We start from the raw sequence: 20,492 nt of genomic DNA, 5'->3' as shown, positions 1-20,492 counted from the left end.
TAATAAGCAAGTCCTACCACCCCAGTATGTTCTTCTATTTATTTTTAATTTATGCAAACATTTATAGAGGTGTTTTTGTTGTTGTTATGTTAATCCTCATGCAAGGATATTTTTTCCATTGATTTTATTTTTTTAAGAGAGAGGGAAAGGGAGAAAGGGAGGTGATATGGGGGGGGGAGAGAGAGAGAGATAAACATCGATGTGAGAGCCAATTGGTTGTCTCCCGCACATACCCTGACCGGGGCCGGGGATCAAACCTGCAACCCAGTTACGTGCCCTTGACCAGGAATTGAACCCTTGACCCTTCAGTGCACAGGCCAATACTCTAACCATTGAGTGACACCAGCCAGGACTACAGAAGTGTTTTGAAACCAACTTATTATTTTTCTAATTACAAAAAAACCCAAGATAATGCCATATATTTTAATCTATTTTAATCTAATTTTCCAGTTAATCTTAAACATGTCATTTGTTTCCTGCTTTTCAGTATTAGAGACAATGCTATGAAACAGCCTTGTGGCTACAAACTTTTGATTCACATTCTTTTCCTAGGAATGTGATTTTCAGGGAAATGGGTAAGAGCCTTCGATACACACCATTCAGATCACCCCGCAGAAAGGCTGCACCACTCATGCTCCTGTCAACTGTGTAAGAGGTGCCTGCTGCCCCAAATCCGTGCCTGCACTAGGTTAGATCTCTCCTCTCCCCACCAGCCTGATTTCTAAAAACAACTGTATTTTGGTTTAATTTACATTTAGTTACTTCTGGTTGAGTTTGAACATTATTTGTGTGTTTGTCATTATGAATATCAGATATTTTGTGAATTGCCCTTTTATGCTTTTGCCCCCCTCCCACATTTTTTTGGTGGATCAGTACTGTTTCTAATTTTTAAGAGCCAATGTCCTTTTATGTTTCCTTAAAATTTTAATTTAAGATAATTTTTTTTCACATTTAACCTTTTATATTGAAAATTTATTCTGATATGTGCAGTGAGGTAATGTTTTCTTTTCCAAGTGGTGAAATATTTGTTAAGGGTTTCATTCCTTTCCCCACCTTTAAAATACTAGCTCTCTCATATATTAAATTCTTGGCTCTGTTCCAGTACTTCTCATTCTGTTCCACTGTTTAGCTGAATTTGTAGTACACATGCTCTTAATTACTCTAACCTTATGTGAATATTACTGTTTAATACTATTCACATATTAAGGCGCATACATTTACAAAAATTAAAGCCATGGTGCTAATGTTCTAATTGTAGATTTCTATAAACGCTGATTTTGAGCTTATTTTTCTATTAAAAAAACATAACATTTCAGCCTCTGTGATCGATTGCTCCATACAGGGAGGCCCTGCCCACCCAGTGGGGGCTCTGCAATCCATCACCATGTAGAGGGTGGCCCTGCCCACCTGGCCAGGGCTCGAATCGATCGCAGGGCAGAGGGTGGCCTGGGCCTCCCTCTGTGGGGCAATCGTGGGGCAATGGCGAGGCCCCCCCGGCCCCCGACCAATCGCATGACACCCACTTTGGCTGGCCTGGCACCAGTATGTGTCATAGCGTGGTCGTCCGGAAGGTTGTCCGGACAGTCGTTCTGCTGTTTGGTCGTTCAGTTGATTTGCATGTTATGCTTTTATTATTATAGATATGCACAGCCCATGGACACAGACAATAATGTGGTGAAGGCCTGGGAGGGGCAGGTGCAGAGTAGAGGGGTCAATGGGAAAAACACCAACACCACCAACAAAACCAAGGGGACATCTGTAATACTTTCAACAATAAAGGTAAATTAAAAAAAAAAAACACATTTAAAAATTCAGTAAAGTTTAAAAATGATCCAAAAAACTTTAAAAAATCACAGCGAACAAGAAACACCCGTTTTCAGTGGGTATTTGTGTAGAGCTCTGTCTGCACTTCCTAACTATGCTCTTAGATTCGTTACGTGGATGAAAAGCAGGTTAAAGGAGAAGGCAGCCATGAAATTGGTACAGGGAGGCCTACAAGATGGGGACTGGAACAAGTTAAAGACTCTTCACCCCTGTTCACCTCCTAAACAGCCTTCCTCATGGCTTGGACCCATACCGAACATCTCCACAACTGCAGTCTCCTCTGACTCACCACAGCGTTCTGTTTCTGAAGGTTGAAAAGTTCGTTCTGATACATCGCAGCTGCAAAGGGATAAACAGCAGGCAGCTGGGCCTCCGGTCTCTCCAGTGCGAGCAGTGTGCTCTTGGGGTCACCTTCCTGGATGACAGCATTGATGTGGTCCACTGCAGCCAGCCCTGAGGGTGGGAGTCACACCGTCAGAATGTCCACATTCCCACTGTGGCCTGACCCATCCAGCCCAGCTGTCCAAGGATTAGAACCAAAGGAGTCACTGTCCATGAACTCGGAGAAGCTGCAGTTGGAGGACAGGCCAAACCTTGGAAACGGTAGCTGAGTGACTGGAAGTTGGTCCAATGCTTGGAGGTAGGACCTAAGAGAACGTCTGCACGGACGGAGCTGGAGTTAGAGGGCATTCCTGCCTAGCATGACTTCCTTACAAAATTCTCCCTTTGTGGGCGCACCTCTTCCATGAAGCCTTCACATGGTTCTAGTCCCGAGGATTTTGCACCTTGGGAATCCACACAGTATTGGAGCTGGGCCATACAGATCCTGCAGGCATTGCTCTTTAATGCTCCTTATGTGTTCAGCCTCCCTGGGGAGACTGAAGCTATGGGAAGCCTTGCCCTACTGCTGTATCCTTCCTCTGAGTCAGAACCATGGAAAACCCGCAGCCAGCACTCGGACACGCTGCTGCTTGAGACTGATGGTATTAGTTCTCAGAATAGCCGCTTCCCCCTCAACTGCATGCTCTATGAATTATGGTTCTTTATTTTTAAAGCCTCACCCAAGGCTTAGAGAGAGGAAAAGAAGGAGGGAGAGGGGATGCAAGGAAGAGGGGTAGAGAGAGAAGGGGGGGGGAGGGGAGAGAGAGAGAGAGAGAGAGAGAGAGAGAGAGAGAGAGAGAGAGAGAGAGAGAATGAATCATCAGTCAGTTGCCTTCTGCACATGCCTCAACCGGTAACCCAGGAATGTGCCCTGACCAGGAATCAAACCAACAACCTTTCGGCGCACAGGATGAGCCACTCTGGCCGAGCTGAATTGTGATTCTTAAGAAAAAATAGTTCAGGTATGTTTTTTTAAAAATATTACAATAAAAATCCATATGATTGAATAAGTCTATGCTAGTATCAGTTAATCTAAATAAAAAGGCCTTGGTCACAGAAATGCCTTGGCGGACATGAGCTGCCTGAATTGTAAGTTCTGTGATGTCTCTTCCAGCTGCAATGTTTAGATTACAAGACCTGAATTTTAGTGACCAAAATGAGGGTGCTTGAAACAGTAGATTCAGCGTCATTTTCAGAAAACAGAAAGGAATTGCTGACCAAATGGAAGGATGAGTAGTGAACTCAGCCACCAGGCAACAGCAAAGCAGACAGAACAGGCAGGATTTTGCCCCATAAAGAAGACGTCAGGGTAGTAGAAAAAACACAGACCCCATACATTTCTAGAGCTTTTCAAGGGTTTGTCTGTCTCCCTAATACACAACTAAGATTATTCTAACCCTTTCCAACAGATAACCATTTATCTTCTCTAACTAAATTTTCAAGGAGCTACCCTTAATAACCTTTCAACTAAGAGACATCATTCAAAATCAGGAAATACAACGAATGCAATCTTTCATGCCACAATCCCAGAAAACATACACTTATTCTAAAGGATCCTAAGAACCCAAACACTTGTTTCTATTCTTAGAATGAATGTGACAAATGAAAGAATTCCAGAAAGGAGGGTCAGGGGTTGGTTGTTATGTCTGCTGTCCCGTTAACGTTATCTGAGACCTTTCTACTGTGTCTCTGATTACTTTAGACGGGATCCTGCATCACCTCTGAAAACTCTATTAGATGAATTTACACAACTGGAGGGTAAAATATTACCGGGAAAATTACACCCTTAAAGCACTCTTAATGCATCAGTACTTCTAAAAAGAAAATGAAGTAAGCTTAACCACTCTTTTACATGGTGCATTTAACAAAATTTCCAGCCCCGACCTTAACAAAATAGGCCATGTAATGAATGGAATGCCAAACCCAAAAGTTAAATAACTGTAGTTCAAACAAAGCTGACAACAGGGCTGGTGGCATTACCGTCAAAGCGGTCACTTATGCCATAACTATGGCTGCTACGAATGTGGACCACCTTAACATTTTAATATCATAACCTCAATGGTTGGGGAGAAGCTTGTCAAGTAGCTGTAAACGTACATATTTTAAAGCATACAATTGTCTCATTGTCATGTCATGGACTAAAACATGCTTTTGAGTTTTTTTTCCAAGACTATGTTTAGTTCTACTGGACTATACATTTTCAGATGGGAAGAGATAAAAAACTTCAGAATAATCATGTTCTGCACCTTTAAAACCACCAAACATTGCAATGCCCTTCATAATTTCAGCTGGTTATAAATCATATCAGTATAAATCAGCTCTTTGGCTTTTTATTTAAAAATGGGGAAAATAAGTATGAATTTGTCATGGAGTAAAGTATTAAAACATTTACATAAGGCATTTTATTTAACATGAAAAATAAATCAATGTTAGTGGATATAAACATTTCAAAATAAAGGATGGCGAACGGTTATGGGAACTAAGCTTATGGACCTCAGATGTCTTACTGGCAATATTAATTTCTTCCTGTAATTCATTTATGTCAAGCATAATGAAATTGTCAGCTTTTAAACAGAGCAGAAAAACTTAAAATTGTGCTTCATGTATCATCACCAACATGCTCAATATTTAATAAGAATAGAAATACACATCCCACATGGTTAAGATATTCCCTTAAAAAAATGTTACCCTAGAGCTCTTAGCAGTGTATGTGTGAGATAACTTCTCAAACCTACTCAGTTGTTAACTCCTACATATTTACATCAGGGTTCTCTGGGCCTCTTTAATTACTGTTTGAAGTCTCTACCAGCAACTTAGGAGCAAATGTCTGGGTTACACCTACAGGTAGGTCTACATTGTTTTGAAGGTGTTAAGAGCGATAAGGAACCTCCAAAGCTCATAGAGGATGTTAAATCAAGGAAAAGGTTTAGGACTGTTGTGATTAGGAAATACTCCACATTTAGGTTTGGCAGACATTTCACATGATTTACTAAATGGGCTACATGGTCTTTCATGTATTCATTTTGTAATATATATGGATTATTTAGGTTAACCTACGGGAAATAAATGTCAAATACAATTCCTTACTGGTTCAAGTAAAAGTACATTTTATTAGAAGGGGGAAAAGACTAATAAAGAGATGAATGTATCTAAACTTGCATATGCTTATTTTAATTACCCGCATTTTCTGGTCATACAACTGCACCAAGTAACAAGAAGAACGAACTGTACAACTCCACAGAGTCTCAGGGACATGGATGTAAACCTGTCACTATGCAATTTCATTGGTCTGTCAAGTTCACTCACTTGGATAAAAGCTACACAAGATGTAAGAAAATCATTCTTACAAACTGTAGACTAATAATTGGGAAGTAATAAAGAGTAGAGCTGTTAATAATACCTTTTATAGTTCCAATCGAATGCCATCACATAATCATGGGCAAGGAATGACAGTCTTTAAGTCACACTATTTTACTAAATAACCTCCAGTATTATACCAATCAGGGAAAGGTGCAGAATATGACATACACTGTACCTACGAGGAAACACCTTGAGCTACTCTGCACGGACTGGGGACAAGATCACCAAAAAATGCTCCATAGGAAACTGTCAGATGATACACCTTAATTAAGGGCAACATTGACATTTAGCGGATTTTTCATCATGCAAGGGCAGTTTTACAAGGGTACAAATTGAGAGTTTTGCTGAGACTCTGACAAGGAATATTCATATCTTATAGATAAGTATCCATTTCTTTCGTAGAATCCATTACTTACTGTTGACTTTATTGATATTGCCTTGGATTTCTGCTTGTGTCAGCAGTTCTTCATACGCATCTCTTTCTTCTTCTGAAATACAGTTATTCTGTAAAACAAAGTCTTCACTGATTCCTGAGGCTAAATGTTTCCAAAGCTCGATATTCAAAAGCAAAAATGCAAGGAGCATTAAAAACCATTCACTAACATCCACGTGAACACAACAGAAGCATTTCAGAGCGTCTGCTTTGTGCAGGGCTCTATGATTAGATATGCCCAGCAAGGAATGCAAAGATGAACAGACCCTGTGAGTTTCTGCAAAGGCCCAATTTTCTAATGTAAACATTATGTTGGACCCCTTAATATTGCCATTTTTGAATATCAAAACCAGTTAAATATAGGCAATTTCATTTGATTCAATAATAAAATCAAGAACACAAATAGTGAATATACATAGTACAATGGAATACATTCTATAGGAGAGGTACATGCGTAGTTGGAAAGAAAATTTTAAAAAGAGACAGCAAATGAGGAAGTGCTGGAGGGAGAGAGTCATGTTAAAGGCAGAATGGGAGCAGGGTATAGTCAGCAGGATTTGGTGAAAAACGTGGGAAAGCCTGGCACACTGGGCTGCAAACAGAATTGGGGGGGGGGGGGTCCAGGGCCAGTCCAAAACACGGTGAGGTAGAGTGCATATCCTAGAGGCCTTTTAAGGACAAGAAAAGGACCTGTACTTAACCCAGTAGGCAGTAGGGACTCAGGGGAGGTTTCCAGTGGAATGACACCAGATCTGTAGCTAAAGATTAATTTTGCAACCTCTAGCTTTGAGAAGGGTTGGCTTGGAGAGTGACAGGAAGCACGGAGACCCCTGAGGAAGGTGCTGCAGGAGTCCTGAGGCCAGGTCAGGCGAGGCAGGGCTGAGGCAAGAGTGATGAGACTAGAGGTAGGTGGATGGATGTAAGCCTGGCAAGAAAAGGCCACAGAATGCAATGATGGATAGGACACAGGGGACACGGAAAGCATTCCGAAGCAGTGTGAAAGTCCTTCCAAAGGGAAGTCAGCAAGGGCACATGTGGAGAAGGGCAGGGTAGAGATGAACGCCCTTCTGATACGGTGAACGGTAAGGCCGGAGGGACCGAGATGAAGTTATCCGGAGGGGCATTACAGGGCCTGTTATGAAGCTGAGAGCGATTTCTTCAACAAGTGGATGAGCCTACTTGAGGAAGAACAGAGACAGGAGTGACTCAATGCCAATGTCAATCCCCGCACTTAGCGGGAGGAGGAAGAGACACTCATTGATGCAGAGAACCATAGCCACATTTTTGGTAATGGAGCAGAAGCTGACATGGCAAGAGCCTAAGGAGAGGAGAGTTGGGAGCAAGTGGAAGCTGAGTGCAGACAGTCTTCAGTAACACAAGCCAGGCAGGAAGTGGGGTGCGGAGTTCGGAACAGGAGCAGCAAGTGGAAGCTGAGTGCAGACAGTCTTCAGTAACACAAGCCAGGCAGGAAGTGGGGTGCGGAGTTCGGAACAGGAGCAGGCTGCCTTGCTAAGGAAGAAAACATCTTCCTCCAGGTTGAGGGTGGATATTGGGAAAATAGAAAGAGAGTGGACTCAAAACATCCTTTCTAAACTTCACCACACTGAATTATTAACCTCTACTAATAAACCTACAGGTAACTCAGCCAACACAAGGTCTGCAGGTGGTGCTAACGAGGAAAGAGCTTTAGCTGCTACTTTCACACCTTTCAGAGAGGTAGGAAGTTTATGGCATAACCTTAAAAACCTTGCAACTTACAATATTCATCACAAAAGGAAACCCAATTTCTATCCATAGTGCAAGATCTTTTTTCACCCTTACCCTTCTCCCAAACCAGTTGCCTGTGGCTACAGAGACCACAGACAGTTGAATTAAAAATATCGCCCCTTTTCAAACTAGCTACTCATAACCATATTTATTACTGAGAACCTAATTAAATACCTTCAGTTTTGCATTTTCTTCTTTTCCCTTTTTGGCTGCCCAGAGTTCCTTCTGATATTCTTGTGCAAGGTTCTCATCCACTAAAGTTAAAACTGCATTTGGGTTTCTTAGTGTTATAATGGTCTGTTCTGCTATTCCTTTTTCAATAGCTTCATTAATAGCGATAACAGCAGCATGCACTGAGGAGAGAGAGAAAAAAAGATTTTTACCAGCAAAAGATAACACGGACAGTTGCACTGACACTGCAAACACTTAAGTTGGTTTACTTTCTTCGTTGGCTCCCAGTAAACATACCAAAAAAGAGGCCTCAGACGCATCACAGAGCACCCCTCTGAAAGCCTCTCCACCTGCCCATCTGTCTCTGGTCCTGCCTCAGCATCTGTTACATAATCCCCATTCATTTATTCAACCTGCACTAAATGACTCAAGTGAACCAAGTGCTATGACAACCACGTGGGGGCTCGAAAGGTAACATGGACACTTTTAAAGTAGCAGGTTGATTCCAAGAGATGCCTGCAACTTAACTTGCAACACTAAAAGACAATGTGCCCTGCCACTAAAATCTAAGGACAAAGAGAGTAAAGAAATATTTTGAAGAATGAAGATATCTCCAGAACCCCTTAATCCACATTGCACAAGCGGCTGTTTAAAGTCCCAAATCAATTAATTACCTATATTCTGATATGCTCAAATTAAGCATCTACAATACATATAATAAAAGCTTTCAGAGAGGTTTAAAGTATCATCTAAAAATTCTGTTTCTTGTAACCAAAACCAACAAAGTATAGGTCAGTCTGATGTGAATGGCAGGTCCAGATTTTAAAGTCTTACGTGCAGCTTCATCCACAGACAGTTCGTTAGCCAGAATACCCCCTATTTTGCTGAAAGATGGCATCTGTATTCCATATTTCTCGAGTTCCTTTCTCATATTACTGATTTCCTCCTCTGAAAAAGAACAACAAATTAGAGAGAGTCACGGAGATGGAGGCAGGAAGGAGTATATTCGTATCAAGAAATGCTTTCATCCTAGAGACCTGTTCCCAGATACGTGGAGCTTATTCTTCTGATTAAAGAAAATAAAAAAGTGCATGTCATTATTAAAAAATGTCTTTATCAAGAAGGTGGGGCCATTTCTAAATAAGAACCTTAGGATGAAGCCAGCCTTAGCTTCTCATTTGCCAAACATGGGGGAAAGGAACTGGTTGAGTACAAAATAATGTTTCTTCCCTTGCCCCACATAGAGGAGTAAAGGAAGTCAATACCGTCACAATGAAAAAAAAAGTACGGTCCATTTTCTTAGACATTGTAAAAAATAATGAAGATACACAGTAGTACCTGTGAAGTCCACTTTGCCCAACAAATCCTGGATCTGGGGTGCTATTCCTAGTTTGAACAGATATAAGCTGAAAGAGAAAACATAAAATTATCAGAAACTTTATTATTATAAATCTTAAGAGTTAGAAATTGCTTAAGTCTGAAAGGCTTTTTTAGTTGAGAAAGACCTAAGAGATTGTCTCATCTAATCCATTCATTTTATAAATGAGGCAACTGAGCCCCAAAGTCACAAAGTCCCTGGTGGGACTGGAATCAGAACCCAGTTTAAGTCCCCAAAACTGGCCTTCTGTAGTACACAGCACTTCCATAGGCTAAACTGACTATCATCCACGTATAGGCAGAATAAGAAACACAAGTAATAAACCATTATTCAAGTCTCCATTTCCTTTTAGTAGTTGTGAGTATAAACATTTTTTCATGCACATATGTATTGGCCATTTCTATTTCTTCAGGAAATACCAATTAATGAATTTTTAGGGTTGTTTTTGGGGCATTTACTTTTCTCTGGTTTCCCCACTTTTCCTTCAAAACCACAACCAAAATACAAAGAACAAATGACATTTTAACCATATGGAAATGTGAATATTAAATTCCAACATGATATTCGTATCTGATCCACAAAGGAAAAACATATTAGACTCTGAACAATCTTCAATGTAAAATAGGCATTATGTATTCATAATTCATAGACAGACAGGATACATTCCTATTAAATTCTAGATCTTTAGAGATTATCAGGGATATGAAGCTATTTGCACAGCCTTGAAAGACTTTACGACCCAAGGTTGATGCTAAACAAGTCACTATAATTAAAACTTGTATGCTGAAAGTTTCAAAACCATAATATTTTATGAACTTCTCAACTCATTATTACATGGGGAAAAGATTCCAGTTAAAAGGAAACTCATATCATGTGGAACAAATGAAATATTAACCTCTTCATTTGTTCCTTTCTAGTAACAGGAAATAAAAAAAAAAATCAACAGAATTAAACAGGTAGGTATGGTAAAGCTGCAAAAGAATTTGAAGAAAATAAAATCAAGCCATACAGACCTTATGAATATTTTTCATAAACAATAAAAATGTATTATTGTATCACTACAATTCCTTTCACAGTACTTGACTGTTCCTCTTCCCTTTTGATAACTACATTACAAAATATACCTGAACTCATCTACAAAGAAAACTATAAAAATAACTCAATGGGAGAAATGTTGAAAATGTGACAGTAAAATTTAAGTAGGAGACACTTATAAAATGTCTTTTAACACAAATTATTTCAAGTAATGTGTTATTTTTAAAAATTATTGATTTGAGATAGACAGAGAGAAAAACATAGATTTGTTGGTTCTACCCATTCATACATCCATTGGTTCATTCTTGTATGTGCCCTGACCTGGGATTGAACCCACAACTTTGGCCTATCAGCATGACACTCTAACCAATTGAGCTACCCAGCCAGGGCCTCAAGTAATGTGTTATATATTGTATTACTTACATTAGCATTCTGCCAAAGTTTTAACAGATGTTAAACTTATATTCTTGTATAAAAGACTAAGCTAATAAATATCTATTATCCTTTAATAAATTTCCACTTCTACTCCCCCACCTATGTAATATTGAGATCATCTAGAATTTTACACACTAGCTTTTATTTTTCATATTAGAGGCCTGGTACATGAAATTCATGTACTGGTGTGTGTGTGTGGGGTATCCCCTCAGCCTGGCCTGTGCCCTCTTGCAGTCCGGGACCCCTCATTCCTTACCACCTGTCTGCTCACTACTCCTTACCGCTTGGCTTGCTGCTCCTTAGCACTGCCACGGAGGCAGGAGAGGTTCCTGCCACTGCCGCTGTGCTCGCCAACTGTGAGCCTGGATTCTGGCTGAGCAGTCCTCCCTCTGTGGGAGTGCACTGACCACCAGGGGGCATCTCTGCATTGAGCATCTGGCCCTTGGTGGTCAGTGCGCATCATAGTGACTGGTCGTTCTGGTCATTCCGCCATAATGGTCGCTTAAGCTTTTATTATATAGATTATGTACCAAAAATCTAGATAACTATACATTCTATTAGTGTTTTCCTAATTTCATCTATCCAATTTTCCTTTCTTAGCTTTACCTTTGGTTTTGTTGTATATAAGTGCTCAATATTAACCAAATATATAAATTGAATAAATCACTAGTTGCACATATTTTATTATTTTTAACCATTTATTTATTCATTTAGTTATTATTTTTTATCCTCACCTGAGTACATGCTTATAGAGAGGATGGGAGAGAGAGAGAGAGAGAGAGAGAGATGTGAGAGAGAAACATCTATTGGTTGCCCTCTGTATATGTCCTGACCAGGGATCAAACACACAACCCAGGTACATGCCCTGACTGTGAATCAAACCGGCAACCTTTTGGTTCAACCAACTGAGCCACTCCAGCCAGGGTAATTGCACATATTTTAATATTTTCATTTGTTCCTTGGCTGTTGATTCTGTTCATTCAATCTAATGCCTCTTTCGTAGTGTTGGTTTCCCTCAAATGTCTGGCATTTCCTAATCTGGGCTCATCTTGGACTTTCAAGATTTGCTATTTGTCACTTCTGATCACAGGTCCTCACAACAAAAGCCACCCTTAGGGGGATCACGGGGCTGATGTCAGGAGGGTGCCATCAGCATCTGCACTTGCCGCTTTGGTCTAAGCCAGTGGTTCTCAACCTTCCTAATGCCGCGACCCTTTAACACAGTTCCTCATGTTGTGGTGACCCCCAACCACAAAATTATTTTCGTTGCTACTTCATAACTGTAATTTTGCTACTGTTATGAATCATAATGTAAATATCTGATATGAAGGATGTATTTTCATTGTTCACAACCCTGGCTTTGAGGGTCTCCTTCTCCCCACAACAGCTCCTAGCTCTGCTGCATCCTCCGTGATTTCTGGGGGCTACGGTCTTCTCATTCTTTGTTCCCACATCAATCCAATCCTATCTGTTTGCTTTCGTTGAGATGAGTTCCTGGTCGGTGGATGGCATTCTTTCTGATGGCAAATTATTACTTTTTAAAATTACTACATTAGTAATTTCATATCAGTTTGGAAAGGGAATAATAAAACTATGCTCAGTGATCTTGACATGACTGTTTTTTCACATTATCTCCTTTGTTTATCCAGTCATTCTTTTAATACTAGTTATGGAATATCTACTATATATAAAAAATATTTTTCTCTACTATGATGTCCCTAAAATAAAGGTACTTACTAGTAGACTCCCACAAAACATAGGTTTGTTGGTAAAATGAACTAAACAATTTACTAAACAAAAGTGTTCATTTTCTTCTGTGGCAATAAAGCTATTAGGACTGTTTCCAATTATACTCTTTACTTCTCCACTGAACACTGTAATACTAATATAAATCTCACAATCAGCAAATATTCTGGTTTAGTTAAAAATTACCACTAGGTGGTGCTGAGAAATTACCACTTTCAGATGGAAGAATCTTCGCTTTTAAATTTGTTTAAAATCAGATTTTCTTAAACTAGTATGGATTAGGTAGAAATCTCATTTGCATATACATACTTTCACCAACGAAAGTTATTACAAATGTTAATGTATATATTTTATTTGGCTTCAGTTTTCAACATTGTCTCTAATGTTGAGGTTTAAACTATTCTTTAAAAAGACTGCTTTTCACAGTGTGGAGGTTTTATACCAAATCTCTGTATGGGAGGTGTTTTCAAGCAGATTACTCAAAGGGGCAACGTTTACTAGGAAACTTGTACTTAGACACTGTTCCCAGGCTGAAAAGAATCAGCAACAGCAGCTGGCCCCTTCCCAAGCATTCACATTCAGATGAGCCATTCATTACCTGAAGCATACAGTAAATTCAGTGTCTTAATCTTAAACACACACACACACACACACACACACACACACACACACACACACACCATCCAATATAAAAGCACCAACTTCTTGTAGCTCTTCAACACTGAACTTACTAAGTACCTTTAGTGCCTAACAGCCAACACAAAAGGTTGAGAGCATTTCAAAGAAAGCTGTGGAGTTAACGTCAGCATCCCTCCCCACGTACAGGAAAACACTTGGTGTGAAACGGCGACCCTCCTATCCTACAACAAGGTAGTGCACTTGTGTGCTGAGTGAGGCAGCAACAGGGGAGTGCTCCCAAGGTGGCTAAGCCGCACCGGCCCATGTGCTCCTTTTGGTACAAATAATATCAGTTTAAATCCAGGAAGCAGGAAAGTTTTTTAAAAAGTTCTATTAGGGTTTTTTCTAGTACTTCAATGTATACATTAAAAGGTTTATAGTAATGAAATGCAAACTTAAAAGGCAAGAGCTGAATTTATTTCAGCTTTTCTGGATCACGTCATGTGCACTTCATTTTATGCTATAATATGTGAGATGTTTGTAAATGAAAGCCTCATGGCTGACTTGAAAGAGCACAGGACTGGGATCAGAAGCCCGGGATCCTGGCCCCAAGACTGGCAATACCTAGATGTGCGACTCTCAGCAAATCACAGAGCCCAAGCTTTCAGCCCCTCATTTAGGAAGTGAAGGATCTGGACTAAAATAACTTCCCAAGGTCCTTCCAGTTCTAAGTTCCATGAGTGAGTCTTCATTAAAAACTATCCTATATAATAAAACCCTAATATGCAAATTGACTGAACAGCAAACGACCGGTCACTATGACATGCACTGACCACCAGTGGGCAGATGCTCAATGCAGGAGCTGCCCCCTTGGTGGTCAGTGCGCTCCTACAGGGTGAGGCTCATGGCTGGCGAGCACAGCGGAGGTGGTGGGAGCCTCTCCCGCCTCCTCAGCAGTGCCAAGGGGTCCCAGACTGTGAGAGGGAGCAGGCCAGGCTGAGGGACGCCCCCACCAGTGCACAGATGTTGTGCACTGGGCCTCTAATCCTAAATATAACAGTTTAGAGACCCTTGCTGAAGTTCCAGTCTGATGCCACTGCTCTTTTTTATTTTCTTCGCAGTAGGAAACACTTGACTCCCCTCTGAAGCCAATGACAGGCTGAGTCAGCAACAGTGCAGGTTCTGGTGTCACAGCCTGGCTTGCAGTCTCGACTCTGCCAGTTACTAGCTGTGTGACCATGGGTAGCCTCTTTGTGCTTTATTTGTCTGGGTTATAAAATGGGATTAACAACAGTATGTAATCATAGGTATGTGAGAAGGATTAAATGAGATTACACCTGTAAAGCACCTTGAACATGGCCAGGCATATAATGAAAAGCTCAGTAAGTGTTAGCCTTTGTCTTTATTATTACTATTATCCCGTTAAATAAATGTCCTTCCTATACACTTAATAACCCACCACAGTGGTCTCCCCACTCTCAATACTAAGAACCTTTGACTATTTCCCCTCACTGACTCCATGTTTGAAATGGCTTTATCTACTGAACCAAATTATTTTCCCATCTTAGTTACATACATCACTGCCAGTATCATGTCAAAATCCAATGTTCAGTAAAAAAAAAAAAAATCAAAGAAATCCAGAGGCAGACTCATCATTGGGAAATCAGCTAAACCAACTGGAAAATTAAAGATACAGACGCAGAGGCGTCAGTGGGAGTCAGTGGTGTATGTGCTGTGTTGGGTAGAGACATGCTTCACAGCCTCACCGAGCCTGGCATTTAGCAGGACAGATAGCCAGCCACCGTACTAACGCGAGATAGAAAGAGAAGAGACGGTGCAAAGCATGAAGAGAAGTATGAACAGGAAGTGACCTGAAAGATATGGAAGGTGCAACTGCCCTCCACACCCTAATCCCAAACACTGCCACCTGCAGATATCCCTCCTGAGAGGAGTCTATCCTTTGGGTTAAGGCACTATCTTTAGGAAGCTTATTTATACATGCAAATATGTCCCCTCTCAGAGATGCAATCAATCTGGCAAAAGGTAGCCATCAGTTTCTTATTAGGAAAGGGTCTTAAGGGAAGAAGGGAGAAGGCAGGGAAGTTATGCAATAACATTAGCCTGAGGAACGGGTTCAAAGGCAACCTGCTAATCAAGGCAGCCATTTGGCATTGTGAGAGCGGGTAGAGGAGCCCTTCTTCACAGAGCAGTCGGGTATTTAGGAACTGGCCAACCAGAAGTGAGTCTGCCACAGCCAGTTTCAGATATGCAAGCCCCGAATGTGCCCTTTAGGCATCGTCGCTGCATTTGAAAACACTGCGGGGACAGCAGCTCCCAAGTCTGCAGCAGGAGCAGTGTCCTTACACAGAGGGGAGACACACATCTTCAGCTTGTTGTCGTCCGTGGAGTAGACTCTTAATGGTCAAATAAACTTTATGTAGTAAAAAGAGCAGAATCCAGAACCCTAATCAATTACACCAGAAAAATCATTTTGGATACACGACTTGCAAAGGATTCCTCGGAGAGTAGTTGATTCCACGTTATAAAGCAGGAATAATCAGGACAGGACAGGAGCAGCCCGTTGCGAGCACAAAGCAAGGATATTGCAAGGAATGTCAGGGACAGTGCTCCAAAAACAAAGGGTGACCAGGCTGGACCAGTGTGGTCCATCGGAAAAGAAAACATGCATGTTGGTGAAGTCTAGGAAAGGCCAGTTCAAAGCCAATCAAAAGAGAACGGTATGAAGTACACAAAAAGGAAGCTGTAATAGATAAAAATAAGACACACATTATCACTTACATTGATTTTACAAGTTGTAAAGTATTATTAAAATATGGGTGCTTCTTTCTGTCCTCAGAGTATAGATATATACTTGTTTCTATACGGTATACACTACATATACGCTACAAAAAGAGTAAGAACCGGGAACTCTGAGTAAGCCTAACAGTCTTAAAAAACCATGGAAGTGTCCCAAATAAGGACTGAGGAGCACAGGTGGTGACAAAAATAGCCGGGTGGAAAGAGGGCTTGGCACTGATGGTCAAGCAGAGAAAGGATCCAGAAACATGACCTGAGATCGATCGGCCAAATGACCCAAACTGCATCAGGTAGAGTCCATCCCTCATCTCCTCAGGGAGAAACCTCTAGAAAGCCCAGCTAATTTTGAGAAAATATTCAAAAGGCATACATAAGCTTTTAATAACGTTAACAGATCAGGCCAATGCATCATTATGACAGGACAATGGGTTCTGTAACACTGGCCAAACAAGGCATGGAAGTAAATCATTTCTGGGTGACGGGGAATGGGGGGGGGTGGGGGGAGGAGGGTAAGAACCTACCTGAAAGCCATATACTGAAAAGTAAAGAAAAAAAGGTCTGATTGATTTCACAAATCAAGTTCAGCCCGATGACTGTAGCCAGGGTCTGACTCACCTGGGAACTCAAACTGGCACCATGTTCTGTAACCTGGGCAAGTTCATAGGGTTTTCTTTGTGTTTGGTGCCCGTAAGAGCATGTCAATTCTTGGTAGGTATCAAAATGTTATAGTCCTCGGATGAGTCAAAATTAGTGTATAATGAAATGAGTGAAAGTTGTAGAGTGGATCTTTTAGAATAGGTTGAAGTGTGGTAAGTCTGTAATAACGTATCTGGGCATTTCACCTGTACTTTCAGGTATGTGAAGTGTTCAAAAAAATCAGGTCTACTAAATTTAATTGTTTAAAGGAATTAAATTTTACAACGCAGGTTTCAACATTTAATAGTTTATCAACATACTAATAAATAAACAGCATGCAAAAGTGTTCTTCCACAGGTATAAACAGCCTCCAGACAGTTAAAAATCCATAGTATTAGAAAAAAAAATCCATAGTATTAGCAAGGTTCTCACTTCTTGAACTGGCTCCTTTTGATGGCACAGACTTTAAAACATTCCAAATGAAGCCACAAAAGGAAAACATGCCATATACACATTCTAAGTCCAAAGATACCCCATCACACATAGTGGTTCTCAATCGGTGTTTAAACAATGGGTACTTTGGCTTTTTCTTTAATATTCTTTTAAAATTTTCTAATATTTCCCCAATGAGCATATTTTAAATAAGAAAATAAAAAAGCATTTCTTTGAGAAAAGAACGAGGCCACCCATGCCTGAGGTCTCTACATTAGGCAAAGATTGAGGATTTCCTCTGAGGCCCCTGTGCTAACATTCACTGGTGTCTGGACTCAGGTCACCCAGCTGAACTGACAAAAGGTACAATGAGTGGCAGGCAAGGAGCCTGGGGTCAGAAGTAAAATAGAAAGGTAAGGAAGGGGCAGGCAGATACAAACAGGAAGCCAGGGGGTTGTGATGAGCAGTTAGATCCTAATCTAAAAGACAGGGACAGAGACACGTTTGTAGGGCCAAGAGCTAACTTTGTAGATCAAGTAAGGCCCACAGGCTGGGGTAAGAGGAAGGCAGTGCCTGGGTTCCGGGGGGCTCTGCCTGCCTGGCTCCTGATCTATAATCAGAACTTCTGACCTGTTTAATTTTTTTTATCAGATAACAACAATGCTTTATACCAGCACTACTGTTATATCTGTAACCAGGATATAAAGGCTGAAGACATAAATGTTCATTCCCAGCATTGCTTCTAATTATGCAGGAAGGGCAAATCCATCGTGCTTATTAAAGGGCTCTGCTGCCCAGCCTCCAAGTGTGTCTTGCCCAACAGAGCAGGATATCAGTCTCATTTGGGTAAACTGACTGCATTCTCAACCATCATAGGAAAAAGGTTTGATTAAAAACAATTCAGATACAATTGAGACATCTGTATGCCATATCAAGAAGCAGCCAGACATTAAGTTTAGAGCTGAGAAAAGTAAAGGAGATTCTCCCAGGGAATGCTGTTTATCAAGTAACTACTGCTTTAGGAGATCCTACGTAACATCAGATATGGTGAACGACAGGCTCAACAGGCATCTGCTCCTGGATAAGTAACAGTAACGGAAACTCCATGATCAGTAACTGAGTAACTGAGAAAAACAGTCCTAGAACGTATTACACCAACATTAGCAGACCACTGGCAATGATAAGGAAGAAGCTGCTCTTCTGTCTTTGTTTACCAAACTGTTCACGCTATCTTTAAAACGATGGCAAACACACTGCCAGCAACAGTGCAGTTCTACATAACTTCTGTAGAACACCGACAACACCAGAAAGGAACTTAGTACACCAGTTCTTTACAAGCTGCTTAACAGTAATGCCCCAGGGTCCACTTCAGGACATCAATTTATGCTTCTACAAGACACCCCAAGAGCATGCTGCAGACTTGGACATCAGCACAACGATGCGTGGATATGATAATGACATTAACCAATGGTGGCCGGCTTAGCAGGTCACAAAACAGTACTAACCATAGTGATAAGTGACCATACTAAGTGCTGAAAAAATATGTGACAAAAAATGTTGGACAACACATTTGAAAATATACCTCAAAATAAGCACTTTTGCAAAAAAAACTTTTAGAAAACTTGCTGGCATAATGATACACTGGCCACCGATGAGGAAGCAGGCACAGAAGTGTTTTTCCCCCAGTTCTAAACTATTAGGAAAAGAAGTCATAGAAAAGGCACCTACATTTGGTCTATCTTTCTAGCAACTGCCATCTTCCAAAGAAATCTCATAAGTACTGATCGGGGAAAAGTCAAATTATAGGACATAATTAAAATTCTTCTCTAGTAGGCCAGAATTGCAATGAATTATTATAGAAACCTTTTCCTTTGGAGAGGAAGGATCCAGGAAGAAGTTAATATAAACCTCTAGGCAGAAGATTCTGCCAGGAAAATGACTTCTAGTGTGATAAACATAAGGCAGATGTTCCAAAAGAAATTTAGAACTTAATTAGACATGAAGCCTTCCAGCCATTACCTGTGTACACACAAGACAAGAGTCACAAAATGCATTTTTAAAATCATTTTTGCTACCATGTAAAAATCACATTTCTTCTAGGCCATTAAGATAAAAAAGTGATCTGTGACCTAGCAGAAATGTCAACATTTCAAAAATTAACTTCTCAAACAACTGCTTTTAAACAATGAATGGGGAAGAGTGACGTCACAGGAATGGTGGCATGAGAGAGCCCCTTGTCCTCTCCCCCTGAAATGTCAACAAGTTAACCAACTATAATCCAACAAAGAAATCCCTGCTGAACACAGGTGCATGCCTGCGAGACCTGTGCACTGAAACATCTAAAGGTGGGCAATTGGGAATAAAGGGGGAGATGAGAAGGGAGCAAAGCGCAGATGGGCTGCAGCCCTGCAGCTGGGAGTCACGGCTTAGCCGGAAGAGGGGAGAAAGCCGGCTGTCACAGGCACTTCCTTTGGCCAGGAGGAACAGAGAGCTGCAGGGATGGGGCAGCCCAGCAGGGCAAGTGGCAAGGGAGAGAACAGTGTCTAAGTCAGCAGATGCTTGACAGAGCACAGGGTTCTGCCATGCAACTCTCCATTGTCGATCCAGGCGGTGGTGTTTCAGAGAAAGAAACGAACCCACAGAGCCCTGCCTCCATGTGGACTTACAAAACTCACCTCCCGTTGCCCTTGGAGTTGGGTCCAGGAGCATATTATTGTAAACCAAGAGCTGCTGCAATAGAATAGCTGTTCCCTCTGTGACTGATCCCCAGGAGGGGTGCTTGGGGTGGGGCACCATTATGGTGAGGGCAAAAGAAACCCCACCCCCGAAGCTCCAGAGATTCGAGACTGGAAGAGCACAGAGGTAAAAAAATCTTGTGATTCAGCACCATCTACTGGAAATGAGTAGAAAGACCTCTTCAGAAATAAATGCATAAGCAAAGGAAGACAGCAAATAATATGAATAACCATAGTAACATGGATGACCAGAAAGAAAATAAAAAATCTCCAGAAAGCAAGCTGAAACATATGTGATATTAATGACAGAGATTTCAAGATTGTAGTTCTGAAAATACTCAACTCAAGATAATACAGAGAAGCAATTCAATACACTCACAAAACAATGAACAAAATGAGTACTTTACCAAAGAGATTGAAACTTTAAAAAAGAAACAATCAGAAATCCTGGAAATGAAGCATGCAATTAAGGAGATTAAGAGTGAACTACTGAGCACAGAAAACAGAGTCAACCAGATGGAGGAAAGAATGAGTGATATTGAGGATAGAAATCTGAAATGATGCAGAGGGAAGAAGAGAGAGACCTGAGCATAAAACATTTAAAAAGTGAAAGAGCTCAGTGAGAATTAACTGACTCCATCAGAAAAAGCAATATTAGAATTATAGGGATTCTGGAGGAGGAGGAGAGGGAGCATGGAACAGAGAGTCTATTCAAACACATGGT

At 40.9% G+C, this 20,492-nt stretch overlaps 1 protein-coding gene across 3 annotated transcripts in view; it reads right to left on the bottom strand.

Moving 5' to 3' along the window:
* IQGAP2 (IQ motif containing GTPase activating protein 2) overlaps positions 1-20,492 on the bottom strand; it is a 267,786-nt gene that overhangs the window by 99,103 nt on the left and 148,191 nt on the right. For all 3 annotated transcript variants that reach the window (XM_036308005.1, XM_036308004.1, XM_036308003.1), the window contains 5 exons: positions 9,275-9,342; positions 8,771-8,884; positions 7,940-8,118; positions 5,982-6,069; positions 2,114-2,277 (listed from right to left, as the gene is read on the bottom strand). In XM_036308005.1, coding sequence (XP_036163898.1) covers positions 2,114-2,277; positions 5,982-6,069; positions 7,940-8,118; positions 8,771-8,884; positions 9,275-9,342 — 613 coding nt within the window. The remainder of the gene's footprint in view (positions 1-2,113; positions 2,278-5,981; positions 6,070-7,939; positions 8,119-8,770; positions 8,885-9,274; positions 9,343-20,492) is intronic.

The sequence above is a fragment of the Myotis myotis genome, unplaced genomic scaffold (genome assembly GCF_014108235.1).
Source record: "Myotis myotis isolate mMyoMyo1 unplaced genomic scaffold, mMyoMyo1.p scaffold_m19_p_5, whole genome shotgun sequence".
NCBI lineage: Eukaryota > Metazoa > Chordata > Mammalia > Chiroptera > Vespertilionidae > Myotis > Myotis myotis.
The sequence above is the reverse complement of the archived record's forward strand: the minus strand, read 5'-3'. Positions and strand labels throughout refer to the sequence as shown.